Genomic DNA, 17,773 nt, shown 5'->3' with positions numbered 1-17,773 from the left:
ATTCATGTTCCATGTTTGGGGCTAAGACATGAAGAGCTATTGTCTGGCAAGTCCTGTGTGTTAATCAGTGTAACAGTGACAGAAATCCTATTGCAATGTTTTCACCTGATGGTGTGCCTGTGCGTGCTTTCTGTGAACATATTTGGAATTTTTGGTGGCGAGGGGTGGGTGCATGTGTGAAAATTACTCTTCCACCCTTGATTTTACTTTGAACGGTCTTGCTTAACTTGTCTTTCTGTAGACCTGCAAAAATTCTCCATAAAATTGGAGGAATAGGAATAAATATTTCCTAGTTAATTTTCTTTGTAAAAACTGATGCCTCTGACCTAAAATTTAGCTCATTATTTGAACACCTTTTGGAAACAACATGTGGTATTTCACAAGTGCACTTCCCTCAGGTCCAAGCCGAAAAATGTTATGACAGCTGCTGTTCTAAACGAATAGGTCAGGGAGCTGTTAAAGCTTTTTAAAACATTTTTCAGAGATTAAGTACTAAACCTGAGGAGAGTGGGGGTGAATTAAGGTTGCTGAAGACTGAAAAATCTCATAAACCCTTCAAGCCTCTGGCTGCCCTATGCTCTTTTGTGAAAAATGCTCAGTGCCAAAAGCTAGATGATTTGTAGTCAGTCAGCTCTCAGCAACTCCAGCTTTGTTGTAGGAGTTCATAATAATGCAGTACATCCTTTGTTATTTATTTCAGGATATTAATGAATGTAGCAAAAGGTTTGGAAACTGGGGAAGTTTTTTTGTACCCAAGTCCTCATTTTTACTCGCTTATTGTTTCATGTACAGATGTTCTAATTTTCCTTTGCCGGATTTACAATTTGCAATTGTACCAATTACAACAGTCCTGGATTTATAATTATAGGAGTCCTGAATAGCAATCTATATGTGCCAGTTGCCAATCGCATGTGTAATCAGAATGACTCTGCACAAGTTGAGTATGCAAGTCCAGACACACGAATGCAAGTCGCTGTGGCTTCCTTTTTTGAAGCAGAGTCCTAAGCAATCCAGTCTGTCAAACTGGCCAGGGAATCAGTCTCTCCTTGGTACCTAGCAGTTAAGCTCATTCTCATTCAGAGATGTTAAAATGAAGGGTGTCATTTTAGCAATATAATCTTGAGATGATAACGTTCTTCTTATGCTTGACTCAGTTATACACCTTCATGCAAACTGACTGAGAAGGGAAAAGAATCCATCTGTTATCAGCTGTATGACAAGCAAGACAGCAAGATGTCAGGCTACCTGGGTGGTCATGATAATGTGGGCTAAATAAACAGCAAGGAAGAAGACAGGATATCTTAAAAGGCTCAGAATATCACATATTTGATGCCTAATCTCTTGTGAACCATATTAACAAGGAACTGCCGAAAATATCATTAAATATAAAGTATGATTAAAAAGAATGATGATAATGCAAGGGATGAGTTTAGTACAAATGTATTATTTTGTACTTTAAGCTTTATCCCATATTTTTTATACATCCGTTATTTATTTCCTTGAAATGTTCATTAGCTGCCTCACCTAGTAAATTGTACAGCTTTAAAGAAATGCAACCTTTAATTTCTATACTGTTTTCATTCTGAATGTTGCTAAAAATGTGGTACAGAGATTACTTCTTTCCCAATGGAAATTAGGAGGCGCTACCTCCTGCACTTTGTGCAGTGGCATTTCTGTGGCAATTCGCACGCAAATTTCATGCACTTCCAAGTTATTGGCTAACATAGATCTGTTCCTTGTGGTCTCTGATGTTCCTTAGTGTTCCTGAACTTCCTTGTGTATTTCAGTGTCTCAGAACTGTAAATCCAATGTGTCATTTGAAAAAAAACACTCTTAAAGATCTACGAGGGAATGCAACAAATTATAAACATGTAAAATCATAGAATGCATGTTGGGTCCAAGTTTTCTTTATTAATAGAAATGTCCAATGTAGAACTGACTGATATTTTTTTCATTATTTACCATGAGGTGTGTGCGTACACCAAAAATGGGACTCAAAGTAAACAGTTCTTAGTAAAATATAAACAAATTTAGTAATAATTTTGAAAAAAGTGTTGGTAAAAATACTGTGGAAAATGTCCATGTGAAGCTGTAAAAGAAATCAATTTTCAGTCTTGCAAAATGTAAACATTTTCAAAACTTTCCCAAATTGTTTCCATTTTTTAATCAGTTATAGTCACATATAATGGATAATAGTATTCATATTATAGGAATCCTAAGTTATCTTCAAGTGAATCAAGATAACAAAGTATATTAAATCAAACAGACTGAGGTCTCCTGTTGTTTAAAAAAAAGTTTGTTCAGAAGGCATAAAGTTTTCTAACATTATAGTCATTGTAATATGCAAGTATGTCTCCCCCTCAGTCCAGGTCTTAGCAGACAAATTATGAAATTAAAGAATTTCATTTGATCTGGAAAGGATTTACCTTTATCTTAGAAAAAATTCCCCAAACCAACTGCACCCAGATGTTCCAGGAAAGATGTTGAGTGGGTGAGGTAGTGCTTCAGGCCAGGGTTTTTTAAATCGTATCTATCACTTCTGTCGTGGTATTTAATTATTTAAAAATCATTAAGGTGTTCAGTGTGTTTAAGGATGCTGTGCAGAAGATCCCAGTGAATTATGCGATGGTAACATAAAAGTCAATTTTGTACCCTTTTCACTGAGTTTTTATGAAAAGTAATAAAGAACAACAACTTTTGTTAAAAGCACAGAGGTATAAGGAATATTACCCAAGCTGGATTCTGGCAAGTATCAAATATCAAACCCATAACTTTGGAAAAGAACTGAACATTTTCAATTTGTCGGTAGGGGGCAGTGGTTCTTGGTGTTATTTTTGTTAATAGTAAAAACAGCAGCAGTAAAACCTGGAGGCTCCAAATTAGGTCAGTCGCATTGTTCTAGTCGCTGTACCTATAGTAAGGGTCCTCTGCCTAAAGAATTTAGGGTAAGGATTCTTAACCTTTCTAGAGTCAAGTCGCCCTTCTTTAGGTCTCAAGGCACCCCTTTGAAAATGCTAGCTCTTTATTTTCACTCATTTTGACTACCAAAAATAACAGAGCAAGTATTCTGCTGCAAAGAACTCAGAAAGAACAGAGCAGGTCAGAGTGTATTTGACATTATGGATTCCTAGTTTGAAATCCTGTTTATTTTGTCAATCACTATGATTGTTTGCACACCAAACAGTGCCACAGGACCCGGCTTGAGAATAACTGGCTTTGAGTGTAGGCAAGATAGACAAAAAGGTCAGGAGAGGAGGCAGGAAGCAGAGGATTGAAGTTACTTACTCAAAGGCACAGCAGGTCAGTGGGATAAAACTCACATCTTTGGATGTCTGTCCAGTAGATAGTGCTGCCTCGCATCAGTAACTAGTCGTTATATAATGTCCACAGGTGGATGGGAACTAAAAATCCAAAGGCAGCACTTCCAGCTCACGCTACATGACACTAGCTCTGTGACAGTGATTCTCAACTAGGGTGCCATGGAGTGCGTTGAGATACTTTCAGGGATGTTGCACAATGTTAGCACTGTTAAGTGTGCACACGTGATTCACAAGATAAACCCAGAGATCTCAAATAGGAATCCATAATGTTAAAAATGTTCTGACCTGTTGTGTTCTTTCTGAGCTCTTTGCAAGAGAAGAACTGCTCTTTTACTTGCCTGTAGTCAAAAGAAGAGTGAAAAGTAAGAGCTGGCATTTTCTGAATGTTGCCCCATATCTTTCAAGTGCTGCCTCAAGTCTAAAAAGGTTGAGAACCACAGCTGAAAGGCAATGCCTTATTTTTAACTTCTGAATAGGAGTTACATGTATGATGCCTATCAAAGGATCAGCCCCAGCCCCTGCTCCCTCCCCCTGCAGAATCTGTATCACCATTTCCTGCCGCTCTACCTTCCTCCTGGAACGTTTCTAGGCTTGTCCTGATTTGCTTTTTCAATAATTTATAACATTTTTAGGCCCAGCTTTTGGAAATGGCCTTTAGTTTTCCTTACATGGTCAACTGTGTGTGCAGTAAGTGACTGAGTAGTAGGATACAGGCACATAAATAAGTTACCACAAACCAAGGTAGGGTGTGAACTTACAGTCTATCAGCTATGTGTACGTTCTTAACCTACCACACCTAAAAGTGGCTTGTCCCACACTAAGTTCACGCAGTAGCTTGACTTGCTTGATGTAGAAAATGAATCATAAAGGGACCAATTAATTCTGCTCCCTCAGTTTTACACCTTAGTCTTCCACGTGGGTGTACACTTCTTGAATAGTGCTTTATTTCACATATAGGTCTAGTAATTCTGTCCTTTAATGATTTCAAAGTGCTTGCCTTTGCTGAGTCAATAAGTTGCTATTCCAGGCATGCGAGTGGGTCCATTAAGCAGTCACTTACACTACTTTGTGCCACTGAAATCAGGGAGAGTTTGGTAGGTGACATACCACCATCAGGTGTGAGATATTCCAAGCCGTGCATACAGAGAGGCAGCAAACAAATTGACATCTTACTTTCCTGCCTTACAAAGGCACTGGAAAAATGAAATGTTCGGAATTTACAGCTCTGCTCCAGTGGGTGGAAAATTATGTGGGATATTAAAGTTGGCAAAAGGGCCTTGCACAATAGACAGACTATGACTTCTTTGTACAGCAGTAAATTCCTTAGCGAAGCACCACCATCACCCGCCATGTTGGCCTTTCAGTACGACAGTCCGGCAGACAGGTGAATTGAAGTGTGAGCCAGCAGGGACCACACCTGATAAAACCATTTCCATCTCAAAAGGCACTGTGATCAAAATGTCTCTTCAGTTTGTTGTCTCCTGCCACAGTGTGGTGCTTCAGATGGAATATGCTGGCTCTGTCACAGTCACTTTTCAGTCTTGATTGATGCAGACAGGTATCAGATTCGGGACCTGGCTGAGATTAAACCAATAATTAAATCACAATAGTGTCTTAAGTCACTGAGTTTGTGACACAAGTGGACAAAATCCCTAGAGCATCAAAAGAAATGCAATGGCCTGCCATTAAATTATGCCATTTTTTTAGTTCCCAATACAGTAACTTCTTCCATTATGAAGAGTCATCCTAATCTACAGCAGAGTAGGCGGAAAAACCCCTAATGGACAGATGTGTGTGAGAATGTAAGCAGCTAATAAGTTCCCTGCCATTCATGGAGTCTTGTTTGTAGCTACTTAAGAATCCCCAAACAACTTCGTGTTCATGAAAACATTCATCAGTCATAAAAGTTTAACAGATTTTAGTAAAAAGGCTTTGTATTTAAAATGGCATACTTGGCAGGTGTTATTCAGTATCTCTTATTCTCTTCTTTTTAAAAAGTAATTGCCACGCAGCCAAGAAACAACAAAATAATACCATGCGATTTAAAAGACTAATGGGGCTTGTAGAGGCTACCATGTCATAAATATTGAATAAAAATGGTGATTAAAAACAGGACAGCTGATTCACTGACATTGGTCTTGAATGTGGCTTGCAGTAGCATTTTGGGCTTATCTATAGTTGTAGAAAAGCTGTATTTTTTTACCTTGGGATAACTAATATGTAAGACCTTTCCTGAAGTAAATCCACCTTGTGGAGGGAACATGCTTTAGGTTTACAAGGTGAGCATACTACCATGAGCCATCCCTCCAGGGGCTGACTTCTGTGAATTGACCTTGTGGTAAAACTAAAGTGCCTTCTTTCCCCTGAGGTTTTGCTGCAGAATAATTTAGTTCATGCATGTTACCCTGGTAAGAATGCAGCTTTTTTTAGCAGTGAAGACAAGTCCTTTGTTTCAGCATGGAAAAGTTTCCATCCTCCATAGACTTCAAAAGAAGCAGGAGGAATTCATGAGAGCCTGATTGTCGTGCTATAATCACATTATTGAAGAGATTTAGAGGCGCTTTACTATGTTTTTTGTGGTTTTAGTGACATCCTAGGGCACTGGATAGAATCTTCAAGCACTGTTAAGTTTTTCATATTGAGCCCTAAGTAAATAGGACACTTTTTACCTTTGGGGATTAGAACACAGAGAACACATTTAATTCCTCATCAAAGTGATCCAGAAAAGGACGCTGATGAGACCTGCAGATGGGTTCACACCTTAACTGCACACATTTGTTGCAAGAGATCAAAAATTTGTAATTTTATATTGGTTCAAAAAATTGCAGCTTGTGGGAGGGGACTGCCCAGTCAAAATAAGTGGCATGGTGAAATGCTTACACCATATAAAGGGTAAGCAGCAACATTTGAAAAATCTGTGATGGGTTTAGCACTGTGACTGTCCAAGTTGGTGGTGACGGTTTAGTTACAGTGGGGATGTGCCACTTTTGACCCAGATTTCTCCACTTATGTGCCTTTCAGTCACCCTATGTCATTCAAGCCATAGGGTGCCACTGTTCTTTCCCTTAGAGTGAAAGGGGCTAGAAGTGGTCAGCTGAAAAGCCTTTTTATTTTATTTTATTTTATTGTGCTCAGCTAGGATCAGTGTTCATATTAAACAGATGGCACATTTTACCTCAGCCAACAGAGGAAGAAGCAGAAAGGGAAGGTGCTGAAACAATGCATGGAACTGTCCCTGTAATGAAGAAATGTGGGATATGTGGGAACATTTTAGGTATTGTTGATACTGCCTTGGGGCAAGGGGTGGACTAAATGACCTCCCAGGACCTTTTTTATATGCAATAAAGATGATCCATCATAAAAGGATATAAAAGGGCAATACAAAAGGCTTAAAAGTGAATACAAACATGATTTTTTTTTAAATAAATTATTACCAGGTTAAAATTGCAAACAAAATTAACCTCATGGCCTTCCTACCTGCCAGGGCTTGAGGCCATGGTTCTGTGCATCTCCAGTTGAGATTACTTAGATCTGTTCAGCAGAGAGCTGCTTCCTGACCTTGTTTCAAGGAGTTAGTACTGTCAAGAGCCCTTGTAAGGGCGGCACAACCCTGAACTCAGTCCTAGAATCTAAGTAAAAGAAGTGATTTACTTCTTTCCTCCCAGCAAAATTCTTGTGGGAATAATCCTGTTTATTTTGAGTGCATTCTGCCCTCAGTAAATATGGTCCTAAAAGGCTGTACAAATAGACATGTGATTTGGAATCTTAAACTGTATTTCTCTATTTTAGATTATATCTAAATGTGGAAACAGCTCTGTTTTTGAGTACAGAGCTGCCAGAGAGGATCCTGCAGGTCATGCCAGTTTCATGCAAAAAGTGCTCATGCCTCTACTCCTCCTTGAAGGATAGGGACAGAAGTTGCACATAAACCAGTTTAAGTGATCAGAAACTGGTTTAAACCTGTAACAGAACAAAAGTTCAGTGCACATAAACCAGTTTCAAAATGGCCAAAACTGGTTTAAGATAAACCTGGTTGAATGTAGTATCAGACTTAACTAATTGAGGTCAAAGTAGTTTATGGAACTTGTGTCCCAGACAACTTCCTGGTTTAAGTTAAATCAGAATCCTCCAGCACCCAGCATGCTTTTCAACCCTGGGCTGCACTGTGCTGTGCTGTCTGCTCCAGAGACCAGGGCTGGCCCCGCCTCTCTACTCTCTAACCAGAGCAGGGGCAGGAGTGTGGCCAGACACCAGTCTGGCATAGCCTCCTAAGGCAAAGGGGCAGAGATGGGATTTATTCCTCCCTCTTTCCCCTCTCCTCCTGGGAACTCCAGCCTGGGTCTGCCTGGCTGTGGTGGAGCAGCCCCTGTCGGGCATGTTCCCTGCTGCTGGAGTGGCAAGGGGCATGGCCAGCCCCAGCAGCAGCCTCAAGCAAATGGGGGATGGAGAGGGATTTAATTCTCCCCTCCCTTCCTTATCACACTGGCACAGATGCCAGCTGGGGTCTGCCTGGCTTTTCCCCCCTACTTGTAGCTCAGCATGGCCTAGGAACCCCAGAACCCCCTTCCCAGGCAGGGGACAGTCCTGTTGCACTTTCCCAGCCACTGGGGCTGGGGTTTTGCTTGGGCAGCCCAGGAGCAAAGGCCAGATCAGGGAGAAGAATGGAAGTGAAATGGCCCCAAGCCCAGGTGGGGACACACACAGGGGGATTGTGGTGTTGGGAGCTCCATCCTGAATGTGAGCCCCACTGAGCAGAGGGACCCAGGGTGGGAAGGTTTCCATTGTGTCAGCACTAACCTGAGGCAGAGCTGAGCCAAGTTGAGCATGCAGCTGGGGGAGCAGCTCCTGCCCGGCAGCCCCTTCTCATTGGAGAGTGGCGCCTGGGCTAGCCTCAGTCTGAGCCCTCACGGTGTGCGTGGTGTCCGCTTGCCCCCTCAGCCCCTGGTACAGCATCATGTACCAGGTATGGGGCACTACTTCTACAGCTTCCCTGCCACCGTTGGGGAGGCGAAGACCCACCCTGGCTGTACTGGTAGGCACTGCCCATGTTACCGAACTGCGGTGATGACTGCAGTGAGGAAGCCATAGGGATAGCACCCTGCACCTGATACACAGGGCTGTGCTGTGCCAGTCCCCACCCTGGTGGTGGCCGTAGCCCCATTTTCCCCATGAGCAGGGGGGGGAAAGCCGGGTAGACCCAGGCCAGGGTCCCTGCAGACCAGGGTGGGGGTTTAAACCTCTTCTCAGTCATACTCAGTCTGCTGGGGCCTGGCCACACCCCCTCTCAGGTCAGCTTCCCTCCAGCCTGAAGGGAAGGGAGGGCTCGCTCTAGCGCTCCCCAGCTTCTAGCCTGGGCCACTACAGGCCTGTGCCTACATTTCCAGCATCAAAAGGGAATGTCTATTCACTTGCTTGCTGGTTCAATCTACACGGGTTAGACTAACCTGCAAAGACTGAATCAATACAGGCTTGGGATTTTCGGACTTCTATCCCTAACCAAAATGTCCTGATACTCTTTGAATCTACAGCTTTATCAGCACTCTCATAAGTTTGTCCCCTACCCTACTCTGACTTGGTAACAGCTACCTCACTGTACTACCCTATCCCTCCTATCTTCTACCTGGTTGTAGGCAGATCTCATATATTCACTTACCAGTTGAACTGGCCAATTCTAGTTTTATGACAACCATTGTTGGAAAAATATTGACAAAACCATTCCAGGCAAATGTCTTGTAATGCCAACAATTTTAATGGGAATATTTAACTAATTTTATTTTATGGTTGTCTTTTCACCTGCCTTCAATAGTCTTCTTCTCCGGGCATGAACCTACAGAGATCCAATGCCTACAGTGTTGATAATTTTTAATCAGAAAACTTTGTTAGGACAAGCATAAATATCAGCTTCCCTTTTTGAAATAGGAAAACTAGTATTTTGCAGGGTGGATATTGTTTCTAGCACTCCTGCATTACTGAAGAACTTACAACCAGCCTCTCTTGTTCCTAGTATTGGCTTAGAAAAATTTACAACCTGTTAATGATCTCTTGAACTAATTTAAAAGCCCACATCAGCGGGCCTCACCAATATGTGGATTATATTGGTGATTTTTTTTTTTGGCAATACACTGATGATGAAATGTAAATGGAGTTTTTTGTTCCTGAATTATTATAACTGCTAATCCCAGGAGAAGCAAATGACTAGTTAAGGAATGAAGGGTATCTTTACGCATATTTTCATGAATATTTCATGTCCATGCATGATGTGAACTTTCTATACTTTTTTAGTTGGTACATAACAGAACAATGTAAGGTGCCACAAAATGATAATCAAATTCAGTGGGATAACAGGGGATGGTGGGTGGGGGTGACAGGGGCAACTGCCCCTAGTGCCAACTGGGGAAGGTTTGTGGGGGGGGGGGAGCAGCAAAAAAAAGCAGCTGCTGCTGGCAGCTGTGTTTGCGTTCGCGGTCATGATCTGGACAGCAATCAAAAGTTGCTGCTTCTGCTTTCTCCAGGCTCCCAGCCATGTCCCTACATTGCTGATGAAAATTATTGGTAAATATAAAATCAGAACATATATAGTTGTCTCCTTAAGCGCAGATAGGTAAATCCTTTCAGATTATGTGATTTTTTACAAGGTTACTTATTGTATCTCTACCTCCCATGTGATCTTTACGGCCATACCATAATAAAAACTGCTAAAGCCTGTATTTTTTTTCCTACAATTTTAGAAAAGGCTGCCACCTTGTGGTAGTGATTAGTTATTATGCATTTTCCCTTGCTGGTGGAGCCATGTGCTGTTGGTTGCAAAAGTTTTATTAGAACACAGAGCTCAAGATATTGTGTGCTTCGGGCATCCTCAGGTTCCCACCACAGTAGCATTTTTTTAAAACATAAATCAGTTTGTAAAATTATCTCTGTTCTTGAGAATTAAGCAATTTGTTAGTTCCTAATGGTATAAAAAAGTTGAAACTGACAGTTTATATGATTGCACAAACTGTTAAGTAGGGTGCAAAAGGGCCAGATGACCTGACATTGCTTACAAAGCAATAGGAGAGCACTTTAGAGTCCCTGCCAATTTTGGGCTAGCTGTGAAAGTAATCTCACATAATCAGTATGCTCTGTCAGACAAGACTAGGTATGGTCTGCTGTTTTTATCACTGTACTTCCAGTCTACTCTTCTATGAGTGATACCTTTTCATGCGTAGCCTTTTGTCCTTTAAAGCTTGGAATTGGACGTTTCAGTCATGACTAGAAAGAGTCAACATAATCTCAAATGCCATTGTCCTCACCGTTCTTACAGTCTAAATAGCCACAAGGACAGGTTTCCCATTATTGCTTGTGTATATAACCCCCAAAATGTCATTCTATATGGCATGAAATACTTCTGTGAGTCTTATTCATTAGTCTGAAGTGAAAATATACAGAGAAAACTTCATAGACCTTTTCTTACATGTCAACAATGCTCAGGCAAGTGTTGAGCTATAGTTCAGATAGGTTTGGTTAATATAACACAGAAGGTGTCTATGAAACGTAATTGACTCATCCCTTGCTTTCCCTACTTTAGGGTCGGCCAGGGCCTATTGGGACCCAAGGACCCATAGGTGCTCCAGGATTTACTGGACCAGAAGGCTTGCCAGGGGCCAAAGGTGAGAAAGGGGCAATGGGCCCTTCTGGACCAGCTGGACAGAAAGGAGATAAGGTAAGTTAGTCACTGTTTTTTCTCTTTTTCCCTATGTAGATGTGATCGTAGTCACTGTTAATGAATGAAGAAAGATACCTCAGTCCTATCTTATTACTGCTAAGTGGGCTATATATGTAGTGTTTAAGGAACCTCTCTGGAGAATCCACCAAGTTTAGCAAGAACTGACAGTCTGCGCTGCACCCCACAGAACCAGTAGGTGGAGCTGACAAAGCAGTACTTAGTTGAAACAGATGTAAATTAATGTAATGACTTGCACATTTCTAGCCAGTGTCTGGGAAGAATGGCAGAAGCCAGTACAGACAAAACTACCAATTTTTAGAACATCTGCGGTATCGCACATTACTTCCATGGCATCCTCAGAGGAGCAGAGTTTCCACTTCATCTTTAAAAATACTTAGTGAAAACACTTGGGCACTAATTTGGCAACCAGTTTCACTGAGCACCTTAGTTCTCACCTTCATCACCCTAGTGACAGTGGAGGATCCTGGATGTCTCTTCTGAGCCATTTTGTTCTTTTCAATATGGATATTTGATGCTCTAAGTCCCCAAGGTTTAGCATACTGACCTGTGTGATGCATACAGCCAGTGAAAGTGTTAAATAGGCATGACTGGAATATATAGGACTGTCAAAGTAAAAATTATTTGTTTGCTCTCTTCCTTAGGGCCCGATGGGAGTTCCTGGATTTCAAGGCATCAATGGGGTTCCAGTGAGTTTGCCTGCATAAATATGAATATAAGGCATTTTATCGTAGCTCAGAAACTGTTGCATTTAACTACTGCAGTGGATACAAGGGCAAATGCAAGGCTTATTTCAATCCTTTTCCTTAACAGTATTTAAAATAAAATCTATTTTGTTGCATCTTCTTTCCTCCTATTTGGAGTACTGTGTGCTCAGCCCCAGGTAACTGCAGCATTTGCCAACCTGTGGGTTGCAAAAATATATGAAAAGGTCACAAACAACCTTTAATAATGGATCATCACATTTAAAAAATGGAATCTCCTTTAAAGGAGAAAAACATGGGAATTGGTGACTTGCCCCTTGCAGGCTATCAGAGTTCCAGCTTCCCAGGGGCTGCTTGGGGCCCCTCATGCTCCCCCCGCCCCCACCCACCTCCTGCCAAACACACTGCAGGGCTGGGGCCTGGAGGTAGGGAGCAGTGGGTCAAGAGTGAGGGGCACTGGGTCAAGACTGGCCATCAGTGTTTACAAATGGGTTCTGGTACAAAAAGGGTTGAGAACCACTGGTCTAAGGGACTTAACTATCATGGTGCTGAGTATGGGATGAACACACATTTGAAAATATCTAGAAGTAGGCCTTGAGAAGTCCAAAGGCAGCCTTTACCAAGGGTAAAGGTCAGGGCCGGGCAATTATTTTGGGCAGAGGGCCACTTACTGAGTTTTGGCAAGCCATCGAGGGCCGCATGCTAGGCAGCCAGGGGCAGATAAATATTAATTTTCTAAATTTTTAGGGGCCCTGTGGGCTGGATAGAATGGCCTGGCAGGCCGCATCTAGCCCCCGAGCCGCATTTTGCCCACCCCTGGTAAAGGAGTTCATACCAAAATTGTAGTTCAGAACTATTTGTACTGAGTTCCCTGTACTGCAAGTAAAATCAGAAAATGAGAGTTGTAGCCACACAAAGTTTCTGCTTCCTAAACATAGGCTTAACTAGTGCTATTTTGAACCTGGGGAACTGTTTGCAGCTAAAACAGGAAAGATTTCACCTACTGTTCTTCCAGGTAAGCTAAATAGCAGCTTTCCTTGGCATATCCACCCTTGTCTCGTTTCTTTGTCTTTAGAACTTGACATAGAACTTGGAAGGTCTTGCCAAACATAATCTTTCATCAAAAGATGAAACACATTGGAATATTTTGACAAAGCTCTGCTTTTTTCCCCCTCCTAATAAGTCTTTCATAGATGCCTTCCAGGCACCTCCCTTTGGGGCATCATGAGGGTTGGTTTGTTATGGTTTTTCCTAATACAGTTTCGCCTTCTTCCTTTTCTCTTTCTTGCTCTCTAATTTTGTTTACACCATGTTTCCCTCTTTATATTCTAATTCTTTCTTCTCTTTTCGGTGGCTTTTCTCCATATTCTGGATCTTTCGTACTTTCTCTGCTCCCAGAATTGGCCAACAACAACCAGCTCTGCTTCATCCCTTCCTGTTCTACCTCCTTTCCTGGCTCTACCACTTTCTTTCCCGTCCCTTTCCCCTGCTCAACTTTGCCTGTCTTCTCTCCCACTCTGCTCCTTAGCCACTGACTTTTCACCCCCTTGCTTTTCCTACCAGCCAACTCTTCAGTTCCGACAAGAACAAGCTGTTCTCATAATATTTAATTTAATTGAACGTGCTGTGGGAACAAGCTGTTCTGAGAGTATTTTTTTGAGTAAGTCTCTGGGGAAAGGGGATTCCCAACATAGGGGAGGGAGAGGGTGCCATGGACTGTGCCAGGTAGCCAGCAGCCGCAGGCATTCCAAGCACAAGTTAAAAGTGGTAGAAAATGAGAATTCACAGCCTCTCACATCTTATCGGAGCTGTTTTCTCTACAGTATCTTGCACTCAAGGGAGTGGGAGGGAGTCTGACTTTGCTCATGAAGAATAGCAGCTTGAGCAAAAAAGCTCTTATTGCTTTGAACTACAGTCCTTTGGACTGGACAGTCCTGCTTTTCTGTAGTGGTGCAGAGAAGGGATCAGAGGAAAGTCTGAAAGCCAAAAATTTTCGTTGTAACTTTTGTTTCTGAGACAAACAACTCATTTTTGTAGTGAAAATAGAATCCAACTGCTAGAGAAAATACTGGTGCATTCTCCACTATTATTGCAGTTGCATTTCACATTAGAGAACAGCTTAGATTTCTTTTATGAAAGAGATACATCCATCCATCTATCCACCGGTTTTGTCTCCCAGCTAATCAGCAGTGAGCGGTGAGTGGCAGGGCTGACGGAGTCCCTCTACCAATTGGCAGCAGGGCGGGCATGTGACCAAAAGAGCAAGATTAAAGGAGCTGCTGTGCTGCACACTTCTGCTGTGATTTAGATAGGCCCCTAGATATGGTGGTCTTTTTGCTCTAACAATAAGTGAAACCACTTTGAAATGAGATCTGAGTTCAGTCCTGATTGCATCTCTTTCCCGGCTTTATAAACTTTTTTGGGATTTCCTGTTGAGAGCACCTTTTTGCTAAGCCTGTTTGAGTTAGAAAGCAAGCCCTTTTGAATCTCAGCAGTAGATATAGCAAGAATCTAGCCAGGGCACTTATTTTTTTCCTCTTGCTCACCTCCAGGATAACCTTTCCTTTGATGAGGGGAGAGGCCTTAAGTGAGCACTCCACTCTGCATGTCCATGTGAGCCTAGAAACCCTCCATCCCGTCACTCCATTATTACACACTGTTAAGGTCTCCTGCCTTACTCTACTGAGATGCCTGTTCCCTTTGTGCTATCCCAGCAGATCTGCCAAAGAATTAGAGCAGGGGAGAGCAATGAGAGTAATTGCTCATAATTTTCCAGGCCAAACCAGGTCTCTTAATCAGTATTTTAAATCCCCTGAGGAAAAGACTTAATTTACAACTAGACCCTGGGAGATGCTGGGCATCTGCCATGCTCATTCAAGTAAATGGGAGTTGTAGGTGCTCACCACCTTTCTTGTTCTTTTGTGTATTGCATTTAAAAATAAGAGCAGTCTTGAGCCAGCAAATGTTTCATTACAGTGTGGCAAGTTGACTTAAGATACGTGGCTGCCAAGCTGAAGATAAGCAAGTTAGCAGTGGTTAGAGTGTTTTATTGTTGAAAAGATTCTGTGGGCTGGGGTCAGAGAGGTTAGTGTGATATATTTGTAAATGCTGGCAAGTGAGGACTTTTTTGTACCCAAACTTTTTCGTGGTTTAAATGAAGTGGTGCAGACCCTCTTGTGGATTTTCCCTCTCTTTTTCATTGGCCTAATCTAAATCAAAAAGTCCTCAAACAGCAGCTTGCCCTTGTTTAACTAAATCAATTTAAATTCTTGCTTGTAGTTAATCCAGGATTATTTTCTCTTCAGAACAAGTTTGAAAGTTCTGTTCCTAGCTGTAACACTGAATCACTGTGTATCCTTGGCAGTTTTACTGCTCCCTGCCCCTAGTGTTCTTGTCCATAAGATGAAGATTGTAACTCACATTTTGTAAAGCATTTTGAGATTCTTAGATGAAAGATGCTATGTAAGTGCAAAATTCTTGTTGTATTTGGCATGGACATGTGCTGTTGCTTGGATGATGAGAAGCTAGAATGGAAGTGACGTGAATCTCATTTTGTTTTATCCGTTGAGCATGAAGGATTGTTACTTACCCAATTTTATCCCTTTTCATTTTCCTGATATGAGTCATAACTTGTTTAATGCTGCATCTTAAAGATAAATATTTGGGATTAATTGAAAATGGCTTTTGGAGTGATTCAAGTCAGGCTGTGGATTCAGACAGCTATCCATCTCCACATACTAAGTAAATAGGTTCCACTTCCTGTCTTGTCACAAAGTTGTGTCCCTAAGTGGTACAGATTCTCTCCCTGCGAGAAGGGGAAAGCGATGAGGAGACACTTGATGCCTAGGTTCTCTGATTGACAGCTCTGCCTGCCTCTGTGTTGACTATGAACCCACTGAAGAAAAAGTAATGAAAGGGTCACATGTTGGTCCTCCTTATACCCATGTAAATCAGGAGTACACTGAAATGAAGGTAAAGAAGGTAGAGATGCACCTTATAGACTAAGTCAGATAAGGTAATGGCATTAGACCAGCACAAAACTGTTGGGAGATAAGAATTTGACTCAATTCCTTTCTAGTCTGCTTGGTTATTAATTGACCATCACAAATACCATGGAGTTGCGTTTTTCCCCCAAAAGCAGTTGGTTTAATGAGCTTTTCTCCTGGTTGAACTGTTCTCCTTAAGCTTTTATGGTATGTTTAACATAAAGATGAATGCTGTTTTTCTTGGATGGCCTAGCTGCAGCATCTGTTGAACTATTAAATGAAGAAAGCAAGGCTGGAGAGGCAAAGGACCTGTATGAACGGAGAACAGATTGGCATGTGGATGCTCAGTATAGTTGGGTCTGTCTCAGCCTCACTTCTTTATGTGCTTAATAGTGACATGGGAGCTGGGCCTAATCTGCCCTGGGCTGAGTATCCTGTGTTGTATTATTCATATCCTGTTTGGACCTCCTCAAACCAACATATGCATATACCTCATGAGGCCATCCTATCAGGAGAAAATTTAAACCAATCCAATACACTAAGTTAAAGTTTTGGCAGTTAAGGTCCAAAGTAGATATGTAGAGCTTCCTGCAAAAGTAGTACAGCTTCCCTCAGGCCTGACTTCCTTTCCAGGTTGGAGAAAGTTGCCACATGGCTGAACTTGGGAGTGAATCCTGAAGCATTTTCTCTGTCCTTGAATTACCTTGTATTCTGACTGGCTTTGGGATGATGGAGACAGTATTTCCAATGTAACAAAATGTTTATTGTAATTCTTACTCTCTCTTTTGTAGGGGCACCCTGGCCAGCCAGGACCCAGAGGTCTACCTGGCCTCGATGGCTGTAATGGCACTGTTGGGAGTCCTGGTGTTCGTGGGGAGGATGGACTTCATGGTATACAGGGGCCACCTGTACGTTCTCAGTGTTCTCTAGTCACTAAACCAAATATTAGGTCCCTTGTGGTTGACTGACAAAGGAACTCATGAATCCTGAGTTCCTCTAGTGGTGTGGAAAATCGGTGTTGTTTTCTGAATAAATATTTGTTTTAATGGGGAGAATAAATATTAACTTTAGAGGATATATTGCATTTCCTGTGTTGCCATATCAGGTTATGTTGTCAGTCGCTGCCAAAGTTAACACTGACATAAAGGCGACCTGGGTCTAGGCCTTAAGTGCCTAATTCTGTGATAGGCCTCTGATTGAAGAAAGAAATTAAGTACATGCGTAATTGCTAACAAGTCCTTGAGCCCTATTGAAGTTAATGGAATTTAATCACAAGTTTGAGCACTTCCTGAATATGGACACTTTTCTGACCTGGGCCCTAAATCCCAAAGGTTTAGCCTCAAAATATGTAGCAGTTGGCAAGTTGAGCTGATTGTAATGGCACAGCCCCATTACCCTTGATATGTCTTATAAAGAATGGCAGAGAACAGTTTTGTGCAGTATGTCACAGAATGTGTTTCACTGATACCATTTTTACCAGTTTCTTCTAAAAGGAAATGTAGTGAAATTTCAGATTAATATTTGAATTGGATATTGACTTCAGATTGACTAGAGTAATTCCACTTAATTCCTGAACAGAATCTCTAGTCTGGCTATGTTGACTGTAGTGATACTGTTGGGAATACAATCATGCATTAAGCAAATCCACATTAATCTACATTTACTAAACAGTGTAATGACTGAAAAAGACTAAGGATTTAAATTTTCCAAAGCACCAAAATCTCATTGGAAGAACATGTGATGTAGGTTCCAAAATGTTTGAAAGTTGGACTGACTTAGTATTCAGGGCCAGATTCTTAAAGGTATTGAACTACTTACCTTTTATTTAGGCTTTTGATTTATTACTGATTCTTTTAGGGATCTGGTTGTTAGGCACTTTTAAACATTTTATCCTTAATTTTTAAATAAACATGTATGGGATCATTTTTATACTGTGCAGTACCATAGACACAGAATAATTGTGTACTCGTACACAGAGCATGATCTTGCAACTGTTACTGAAATAGGTCATTTTAAATTTAGTGGCGGTGAGTTGCATGGTTA

The 17,773-nt window shown here is 41.6% G+C and overlaps 1 protein-coding gene across 2 annotated transcripts in view; it reads left to right on the top strand.

The window, feature by feature from the left end:
- The window catches only part of COL4A6 (collagen type IV alpha 6 chain), a 186,241-nt gene that overhangs the window by 114,720 nt on the left and 53,748 nt on the right, over window positions 1-17,773 (top strand). For both annotated transcript variants that reach the window (XM_090060070.1, XM_090060071.1), the window contains exons 4-6: window positions 10,885-11,019; window positions 11,685-11,729; window positions 16,522-16,638. In XM_090060070.1, the coding sequence (XP_089916196.1) occupies window positions 10,885-11,019; window positions 11,685-11,729; window positions 16,522-16,638 (297 nt within the window). The remainder of the gene's footprint in view (window positions 1-10,884; window positions 11,020-11,684; window positions 11,730-16,521; window positions 16,639-17,773) is intronic.

Source organism: Crocodylus siamensis, chromosome 8, assembly GCF_052110815.1.
Source record: "Crocodylus siamensis isolate JL-2025a chromosome 8, ASM5211081v1, whole genome shotgun sequence".
Taxonomy (NCBI): domain Eukaryota; kingdom Metazoa; phylum Chordata; order Crocodylia; family Crocodylidae; genus Crocodylus; species Crocodylus siamensis.
This window is presented reverse-complemented; position numbering and strand designations above follow the sequence as displayed.